This window comes from Ursus americanus, chromosome 16, assembly GCF_024610735.1.
Source record: "Ursus americanus isolate L20-20 chromosome 16, mUrsAme1.1.p, whole genome shotgun sequence".
Taxonomy (NCBI): Eukaryota; Metazoa; Chordata; class Mammalia; order Carnivora; family Ursidae; genus Ursus; species Ursus americanus.
This window is the reverse complement of record NC_142142.1, coordinates 44,927,963-44,938,768: the sequence shown is the minus strand read 5'-3', so window position 1 is coordinate 44,938,768 and position 10,806 is coordinate 44,927,963. Positions and strand designations below refer to the sequence as shown.

General features: G+C 37.3%; 1 protein-coding gene across 1 annotated transcript; it reads right to left on the bottom strand.

Annotated features, from left to right (window-relative positions):
• Nucleotides 1–1,740: 1,740 nt before the first annotated feature.
• On the bottom strand, nt 1,741–2,700 carry LOC123792410 (olfactory receptor 8B3-like). Its single transcript, XM_045797562.2, has one exon. It carries the CDS (start codon nt 2,671–2,673, stop codon nt 1,741–1,743), a length of 933 nt encoding a protein of 310 aa, XP_045653518.2. The 5' UTR covers nt 2,674–2,700.
• Nucleotides 2,701–10,806: the final 8,106 nt, after the last annotated feature.

The window sequence follows — 10,806 nt, the reverse complement described above, 5'->3', positions numbered from 1 at the left end:
AGCTGGGATGTGGCTACTATGAGTCAGTCTCTTAAAATGCAAGTTTATTTTGATCAACTCTAAAATATTCTATTTGAAGAGTCTGCTTAGGAGCTAGTATTTAAATAAATAACATATTTTTATTTTAAAATGAGAGAAAATTTATGGCCATAAAACTGGTTGGGTTCATGGAGGAGGAACACATCAGCCTCTTTATTTCCTACTAAGGGAGGCTGCCTCTTCAATAATTACTTTCTTTTAATTTCATGTTCAATTTCCCATTCATTTTGATGAAGTATTTGTAACCTATTGTACCTCAGGAAATTAATTTAAAAAAAAATTCTAAATGTAGACACAGATCTAGCCTTCAACTTCTCAATTAATATTTTGACAACAGGTTTAAGTGAAAATTAAAATTGTAGGGGCGCCTGGGTGGCACAGCAGTTAAGCGTCTGCCTTTGGCTCAGGGTGTGATCCTGGCGTTGTGGGATCGAGCCCCACATCAGGCTCCTCCGCTATGAGCCTGCTTCTTCCTCTCCCACTCCCCCTGCTTGTGTTCCCTCTCTCGCTGGCTGTCTCTATCTCTGTCAAATAAATAAATAAAATCTTTAAAAAAAATTAAAATTGTAAAGGAAAAGGGTGAAATGAAACAATGATCTAGACATAGAAACTCAGTTTATTAATAAAAATGTTTTCCTAAACAAAAAACAAAAATGTAATACTGAGCATGAGAGAAATTCATGTGCCATCCTGGAACAAAGCAGAACCAACCTTCAAACTAGAAAGGTTTCTCATCATCCTTGTGTATTGAAACAAAAATCATAAAGTAGAAGCAAAGCATATCACAAAGAGCAATAGACTTGAAATCAGAAGACTAAGAGGATACTCTACACCTTGTCTTTGCGTAGCTGTGTAACTTTGGGTGAATCATTAACTATTCTGAGCTTCACATTCCCAGCCATATGGTAAATATGTTTTCTTGATCACTTATGTGCTACTTTGACTGTATAAAAACAAAGAAAACCAACCCTTTGCCAAAAGAAGCCTGCTGCAAAATGTTTACAGATGCAAAATAGACTAAAAATTATAGAGTTTAAGGAAATTTCAAATTCTGCCATTTAAAAAAGACATATTCTTGGAGTGCCTGGGTGGTGTAGTCAGTTAAGCATCCAACTCTTGGTGTCAGCTCAGGTTGTGATCTCAGGGTGGTGATCTCGAGGTCACAAGATTGGGCTACCTTCTCAGCACAGAGTCTGCTTGGGATTCTCTCTCCCTCTCTCTCTGCCCTGACCCATCTAAGGTAAATAAACAAATCTTTTTAAAAAAAGATATATTCTTGCCAATCTAAGCAAAGAAACATGAGTATACACACACTATCTGATTTGTGCTTCTAATAGCAAGTGGAAGATAAGAACAACCCCAGTGGTACAGTGTCAACTCTGTTGTTGCTCAATTCCATAATCTGGAGACCATTAATCTCTCTCCAGTGGGAAAAAAAAAGTTCAAAATGAAAAATTTTAAAAACTCAGATAACATATACCTATTGCTAAACAGGAAAAAAAAAGTGAAGAAATTGTACAAATGATGAAAAAAAAAGACCTAGATATAACGACAGGAAGTAAATTATAGAGAGAAGACTCAAATCTCTTATCCATGTTCAGAAAAAAAATAGGTGAAGAAGGTTACCCCTAAAAATATTTACATTGAACAATAAAAGCTCCCTGTTGTATAACTAACTGCACGAAGGGACAATGTTTCCGATTAAAACGGTCTCCTACTCAGGAATTTCTTCAGGGCAAGTTTAACATCTTTGTTTCTCAAGCTGTAAATGAAAGGGTTCATCAAGGGAACTGTGTTGGTGTAAAAGATAGAAGAGATTTTCCCATCATCCAAAGACCCAGCAGAAGATGGTTTAAGATACATAAATGCAACTGATCCAAAGAAAAGAGAAACAGTGATTATGTGGGAACTGCAGGTGCTGAAGGCTTTGGACCTGCCCTCAGTGGAGCTGATGCGCAGGATGCTGGAGAGGATGAAACAATAGGAGACAAAGATGGTGACACTGGGCACAATCACATTGATACCGACCACAATGAAAACCACCAGCTCGTTCACATAGGTGCTTGTGCAGGACAGCTGGAGCAGAGGGGGGATGTCACAAAAATAATGATTGATGGTGTTTGCATCACAGAAGGTCAGTCTCAGCATGCATCCTGTGTGAGCCATAGCACCTGAAAATGCCACCAAGTATGAACCAAGCATAAGGCTGGAACACACTTTAGGGGACATGAGAACATGATACAAAAGTGGGTTACAGATGGCCACATAGCGATCATAGGCCATTGATGTCAGCACATAACATTCAGAAATAACAAAAAAACAGAAAAAGTAAAGCTGGGTCATGCATCCCCTGTAGGAGATCATATTCTTCTTTGATGTGAAGTGAGTCAGCATTTTGGGTGTAAACACAGAAGAATAACAGAGGTCTATGAAGGACAAATTGAAGAGGAAAAAGTACATGGGGGTGTGGAGGTGTGAGTTCAGCATGATTAGAGTTATCAAGCCCAAATTTCCCAACACAGTGACCACATACATGACTAGAAACAGGCAGAACAGGGGGAGCTGGAGATCTGGTAGGTCTGTGAGCCCCGCCAGAATGAATTCAGTCACAAAAGAAGCATTTCCAGGAGCCATTCTTCTCTAAGGAGATCTGTGAGCAGAGAAGAAAAAAGTTACACAGAGAAAAACCCAGCTTTTCCCACCATATCTCCTCTCCCGAGTGTGGTGTATGCACAGGGAAGGTAAAAGACTAGCTCAACCTAGACCCATAGACTCCTTTACCATTACATGATACTGAGTGACTCTGACTGCCCCCTTAGTCTCTGTAAGCTAAGTAACAAAGAACTTCAAAAGTTAGCCTATAGAGGGAAGGAAAATGCTGCCAAATGTAAACAAAACTGTTGGAAAAAAACAATAAATAAGGGAGAAGTTTGCACCAGGACAGAATTATCCATCTCTCCTCAATCATTTTCATTCACTTGAGCGCTCTCTTCACCAGTGAAATTGGAAGCTGAGACCTGGAGCTGGCTTCTAATGCAGATTAGACTTGGTGTGGTGGAAACCGAGTAGATTGTTTCTAATCCAAAACTAAGGGACCAGTCTACAAGGTTATTGCTCCATGTCACAGAGTGAAAGCCACAAATCTGGAGTAGCAAGAGTTTTGCCCATGGAGAGGGAACTTAGTGAGTGACAGAATGCATTCTTGGACCACCCCCTACAACATCTCTAAACAGTCCCTGCTCCTGACAGATTTTCCCACCAATTTCACTTGAGACTCAGGACTGCAAAATGAGGGGGGGGGGGGAGTGACGTATCTTAGATCCTCAGACTTCCATCTCAAAATAGAAAGCATGAATAAAAACAAAATTCATAAGCTCACCCACGTTAGGCCAGAAAACACTGGTGCTTCCTTATCGTTGTTATTAACCCCATTGTCATGGAAGGACAATTTCAGGCTCTAGGATTTGTTTCCTTAACTCGAAGAAAATGCAGCCCACACTTAATTTCTGATATGCCCTGGAAATCTTTTAAAACTATCGATCATAATTTCTGATTATGCCTTTTAGTTCCCTCAAACAGCAGACAAAAACAGTAGATTATCATTTTGGCCACTTGGTAAATCACAGAGGATTTAATGTGAGTGTGATTATATAAGGGACTCGATTGTAAACAAGGCAGAAGCTTGCTCAGTGTCTTCCCCAAGGAAAATCTCTAAGTGTAATCAGAAACTGTGGGGATTCTATAAACACCCTGGACCATAATCTGTCTTCAGTTCCCTAGGGACTCAATAATTTGATCAAGTTTTCCCTTCACTGTAGGGATTATAACTCCCCTCAAGAAAGAGCCAAGACCCATTTCCCACTCTGCAAAATGGTAGAAGAGGAAGCCTTAATTTCTACTTTTCTACATGACACACTGATTTAAAAACAATTTGCATACAGATTCCCTTTGTAAGAAATCTAGAAACTGGCTAAGAAGGCCCTGCACCCAGTGCATGCACGAAACCAGACATATTGAAGCTGTTAGGGAAATTCAAGACACCCTCTTGTCATAATACCTATCTTGGCATAGCACATGGGGTTGGGACAAAATCCCCCAGTCCCTAGCTACTCCCTGGGAAAGGAAAGAGGTGTACCATACATCCAAAGCCTGAAGTTTTTTACGAGCTACCCATAAGACTAGCTTTTGTACAGTATGTCTCAGAAAGGCAAGGGGACATGGAACATAGCATAGTTTAGCTGCACAGAGTAAGGTGGAACAGAGACAGCAGTTTGGATTGGAACTCACAATAGCCACCTACCTACCACACACACACACACACACACACACACACACACACACCACTGACTTAGCACAGAGCTAGCTAGAAAACGCTTTCCCTCTAATCATGTATCCAATGATCCACCTTATTACAGAGCTGCCTGAGGAACTGACTTCAGTCTTGCATGTTTTATTTTAGGGTACTGATGGGGCCTGACATACTCCAGAAGCAATGGAGCAAAAAGAACAAGCAAAATGGGATGGAATGACAAGAAAAGTTAGAGGCTCCCACCATCTGGCTAGACTCATTGTGGGGGTCTTCTCTAGTACAAGGCTAGTCCATGAAGATTAGGACAGTTAGACATTTTGTCTAATGTGCAGACACAAGACCAGAGGGTCTAAATAGTTCCCCAAAAGAACAACATAGATCTCCACAAACTGTCCCTAATGAAATGGAAATATATCATTTACATGACATAGAATTCAAAATAGCTGTCATAATAAGGTTCACTGTAGTCACAGAACAGTACATGAAAACAGTAAGAATATCAAACAAGAGACAGAAACCTCTGAAGAACTCCAAGCAGAAATCATGTAGTTGAAAACAGAATAACCGAACTTCCTGGAGGATAAAACAGCACACTAAATCACACAAAAGAAAGGATCTCAGAATTTTTAAAAAAATTCATTTGATATGGTTTCTCTCATCTATGGAACATAAGAACTAGGAAGATCGGTAGGCGAAGAAAGGGATAAAGAAAGGGGGGGGGGCTAACCAGAAGGGGGAACGAAGCATGAGAGACTATGGACTCTGGGAAACAAACTGAGGGCTTCAGAGGGGAGAGGGTGGGGGAATGGGATAGGCTGGTGATGGGTAGTAAGGAGGGCACGTATTGCATGGTGCACTGGGTGTTATACGCAACTAACGAATCATCGAACTTTACATCAAAAACCAGGGATGTACTGTATGGTGACTAACATAATATAATAAAAAAATATTATTATAAAAAAAATTCATTTGAAATTATTCATCAGAGTAGCAAAAAGTAGAATGAAAAATAGTAAAAAAATAAAAGAAAAAAATTATTGGACAGTATCAGATGGACCAATATATGCATTCTAGGGATCCCAAAAGAAAGATGGGAAATGACCTGAAAGATTTCTCAAAGGAAAAATGGCTTAAAAACCCGCAAATCTGTGGAAGGAAATGAACATCCAGATCCAGGAAGCAAAAATGACCCCCACCCTTGGGGGGGGGGGGAAGATAACTTCAAAGAAATCCACACCAAGACATACTGTAATCAAATTACTGAGAAGTCAAAGACAAATAGATTTTTCAAGCAGCAAGAAAAATGCAACTTATCCATTGCAATGAAACCGCCATAAGAATATCAGTAGATTTTTCAGCAGAATTCAATGGATTTCAGCAGAAATCTTGCAAGTCAAAAGGGAGTGGGATGATCTATTCAATGTACTGAAAGAAAAAAAAGGTCAACCAAGAATACTATAAATAACAAAAGTATCCTTCCAAAGGGAGAAGAGAGAACATTTTTTTTCACATAAAAGAAAACTGAAAAAGTTCATCACCACTAAACCTGCCTTATAAGAAATGTTGAAAAGAAAGGATACTAAATAACATCACATTAGCTTAAGGAAGTCTAAAACAAATTAATAAAGGTAAACATACAGAAGAGTACAGAATATTATACTATAAAAGTGGTGGGTAAATTTCTTTCAATTTTGATACAATAGTTAAAACACAAAAGTATTAAAAAGTAACTATAACTAAAAATGTTAATAGACACGAAATGCACGTATGGATTCAATAAAGCCTTTTTAAGTGACAAAAGCAAAAAATGTCAGAAATATTTCTTTAAATCGAAACTACAGCCCCAATAATGTATGTGAGTATAACACCAAGTAGGAAAATATGTGATGGTGTGTGCTAGGCTTACACAGGTACACTAAGAAGGAAATCTATTATGATAAACACTTATATTAAAAAAGAAGAGAGACTCGAATCAACAACCTACCTTTATACCTCATGGAACTCGCAAGAAAAGAACAAATTAAGCAGAAATACATGAAATAGAAAATAACAGTAAAATCACTGAAAATAAGGGCTGTTTTAAAAGATAAAATTGGCAAGCACTTAGAAAGTCTAAATAAGAAAAAAGAGAAAAGGCTAAAATAAGTAAAATCAGAAATGAAAGAGAAGACAATAGAACTGATGCCACTGAAATAAAAAGAATAGGATCATAAGATTATACGAACATTTATACACCAAAAAGTGGATAATCTAGATGAAATGAATTCCTAGAAACATACAACTTACAAAACATGAATCAGGAATATACAGAAATTCTGAACAGAATTGTAACAGGTATCATGATCAAAACAATACTCTAAAACCTCTCAACAAAGAAAATCCAAGCTTCAAGCATAAATTCTACCAAATATTTAAAGAAGAATTAACACCAGTCTTTCTCAAGTGTCCCGTAAATCTAAAGAATGGGGTAGACTTTGAAATCCATTCTATGAGGACAGCATTACCCTGATATCAAATGCAGACAAAATTACTACAAGGAAAGAAAATGAGAAGCCAGTATCCCTAATGAATTCTGAACTCTTATTCATCTGAAGAATACATAAGCATGTATTTACACATGCACTTATATTTAGTAGGGGAGAAGGGCAGAAAAGCATCATTCTTTAGTTATATAGAGGGGATTCTGTTCGTAGTAAAAAAAGCATTCAGACTCTGAATTTCTCCCAATGTGTAAACTGCTCAAAATAAGACATGGCTCCAAACACAAAACAATGACTTGTTCCTACCACAATTATGGATTTTTATTTTAATTTTCTATTTAAATTCAATTTAGTTAGCATATACTGTATTATTAGTTTCAGGGGTAGAATTTAGTGATTCGTCCGTTGCATATAATACCCAATGCTCATTGCCTCAAGTGCCTTCCTTAATGCCAGCTCTAAAGGGAGAAAGATGGAAAAGACCACTTAGGCTGTGTTAGTCTCTTTGGGCTGCTATAACAAATCCATGGATTGGTGGCGTATAAACAAGAGAAATTTATTTCTCACAGCTCTGAAGTCTAAGAAGTCCAAGATCAAGGCACCAGGAGATTTAATCTCTGGTGAGGTCTCTTCCTGGGTCATAGACTGCTTGTCTTCTTGCTCTGTCCTCACATGACCAAAGCAGAAAGGGAACTCTCTGATAGCTCTTTTATAAGCACACCGACTCTATTCATGAAGGCTCCACCCTCATGACCTAGTCAACTCCCAGAGTTCTCACCTCCTAATACCATCACACTAAGGATTAAGTTTCAACATAGCAATTTGAGGAAGCACAAACATTCAGTCTATAGCCAACTTGACTTTAAAGGTCTTTCTTCATTCTCTGTATCTATGATCTAAGATCTATACCTAAGATCTGTGTTTAGCATCTTTCCAACATACCACATATGATTTTGAAATTTCTATACTCACAAAATTAGGTTAAAGAGAGAGAGAGAGAGAAATTCAAGGTGCAACATTTTGGAAAAGGATCCAAGGTAAAGAGTAGATTATTAATTATATGAAAGGAGGTTAGCAATCCTGCTAGAAAACTCCACTACTGTGTGTGGTATTTAAAAAGAGACGCTAGGCTCTCTTCATGGGCATCCTTATAAAAACAAAAGCTCCCCATCTTGAAGAAAGTATAACTATAAACTGCAAATGGAAGTTAAGATTAAGAGCTGGCTAGTTTGACTTTATTTTTCTCTTGGAATCTGAGGAAAAATGAAGAAGCAGAAAGAGGACCTGCTGATCCTTGACTTGTGTGATCAGTACATTTACTTCCATCCCCTGCTCAAAAATAAGTGGCCATGATTAAGAGGTACTCTTTCCTGTACTCAAATCTTGTCATAATATGAAATTTCTGAGCAGATCAAAAGTATAAAAATCCTGGGTGTAAAGCAAATGAACAATTGCATTTCTGGACAACGGAAATTAGAAATGTGTCCTAGCAAATCCCACAATGGTACAGTACATGTATTATTCAAGGAGAAGTGCACTAATCTGGGGTTTAATCTATTTTGGGTATCAACTGTCCTATCATTGGCAGTCCTAGGAAAAATGTGTTGCCTCTGAGATTTTCTCGTTATTAAATTTTCCATGCAATTTAGAATATAACTCATAGTAAAAGAGAGAAGGAACACTTGGGTCTTCAGCGGAAAGCCTTCTTACAATTACAACTGTCCTAAAAATAAGAATTTTCTTCTGTATCAAACCTGTAACAGTGAAATATTAATCTCTTTTACCTCTCTCTATGAATTAAGGTATACAGTGGTCCAAGGAGGTCCCTATCAATTGATAATTAATGTTTCAGTGGTAATCTAAGTAAACAGCTCCCTCTGATGGGGACTTTTGTCTTAGACAACATTTGAATCAATTTTTTTTTAAAGATTTTATTTATTTATTTATTCGACAGAGATAGAGACAGCCAGCGAGAGAGGGAACACAAGCAAGGGGAGTGGGAGAGGAAGAAGCAGGCTCATAGCGGAAGAGCCTGATGTGGGGCTCAATCCCACAACGCCAGGATCACGCCCTGAGCCGAAGGCAGACGCTTAACCGCTGTGCCACCCAGGCGCCCCTTGAATCAATTAAAGAAAAAAAAAATTGCTGTAAGGAATATCCCAAGAAGGCCTTAGGAATATTTATTTTCTTTTTTCTTTCCAAGTTTTTATTTAATTTCCAGTAAGTTAAAATACGGTGTAATATTAGTTTCAAGTGTAGAATTTAATGATTTATCGCTTACACACAATACCAGGTGCTCATTACAGGAAGTGCCCTCCTTAATTCCCATCACCTATTTAACCCATCTCCCCACCCACCTCCCCTCTAGTAACCATCAGTTTGTTTTCTACTTAAGAGTATGTTTCTTAAAAAAAAAAAAAAAGTGTTCCTTGGTTTCCTCTCTTTCTTCTCCCTATGTTCATTTGTTCTGTGTCTTAAATTCAACATGTGATTGAATATTTTTAAAACTCAAATTAAGATCCTTTATATATATACATATACATATATATATACACACACACACATATATATACATACATACACACACACATTAGTTTCACTTTTACAAATGCAAAAATGCTATACATTTTCAAATGCTGGAAGAAAAATTTGGTAATTATTTTGCATTCTCCTTTCACTTACCCTTAGGTCAATGTGAGAAGCATTTGAATTCTTTTTCTTCCAGATTTATTTTGATATAATTGACATATAACACTCTGTAGCTTTAAGTGTACAATATTTATTTGATAAACATATATGGCCATACGATTACCACAGCAGTATTAGCTAACACCTCCATCAAGTTACATAATTACCATTTCTTTTTTGTGGTGAGAACTTTTAAGACTACTCTCTTAGAGAATTTCAAGTCTGTGGTATACATACACAATGAAATGTTATGCAGCCATGAGAAAGAAGAAAATTCTGCCATTTACAACACCATAGATGGTCCTAGAGGATTTGCTAAGGGAAACAAAGCAGGAAGAGAAAGACAAATACTGTATGATATCACTTGTACGTGGAATCTAAAAAAGCCACACTCCAAGAAACAGAGAGTATAAAGATGGTTACCAGGGGCTGAGGACAGGGGGAATTGGGATGATGCTTGTCTGATAGTATAAACTTCCCATTAGAAGATGAGTAAGTTCTGGACATCTAACGAACACAGCACTGCGATTATAGGTAGCATTTGAATTCTTTAGAGGAGTGATAAAGGCTTAAAGAAGCAATCGTTGAAAGGCTAGTTAGTTCAAGGAGAGAAAGAATTTTAAGGCTGTTCCTTATTTCTCTCCACCTACAGTCTTATGGCTGTACATAATCAAAATTCAGCAATATAGTAGCTTGAAAACATTTTAATACCACCACCACCCCTTTGTTTTTAACTGTTAACCAAGTGGAATAAAAAGGCTTAAATGCAACTGTGGTAAAGAACTCATACAAGCGACATGTGAAAGAAAAAGAAGAGATAAATTGACTGCACTTATATTCATGACAGGTACATCTATATGACACATATATTTCAATGAAGAGAATGCAAAAATAACCCTCACATTGATGGGCACTTGATTTTCAGCATAGATGCCAAAATGTTCTATAGAGAGCCAATAATCTTTTCCACAAATGCTAGAACAAGTGGATGTTCACATTTAAAGAACTGAAACTGGACACAAGAAACAGAATTAACTCCAAGTAAACCATAGTTATAATTGTTAGAAGTAGTATCATAAAACTTATAGAAGAAAATAACTCAGCAAGACATTTTGTGACCTTAGGTTTGGCGATGACTTCTTAAATATGACACCTACAGCTCAAATGGCAAAAGAAAAAATAGATAAATTGGAGTTCAACAAAATTTACACCACAAAATGCAGTGTATCCGTCTAATGGAGTAGTACTTGGAAAAAAAGAAACCAAGTGCCTTTACAATTTATAACATGG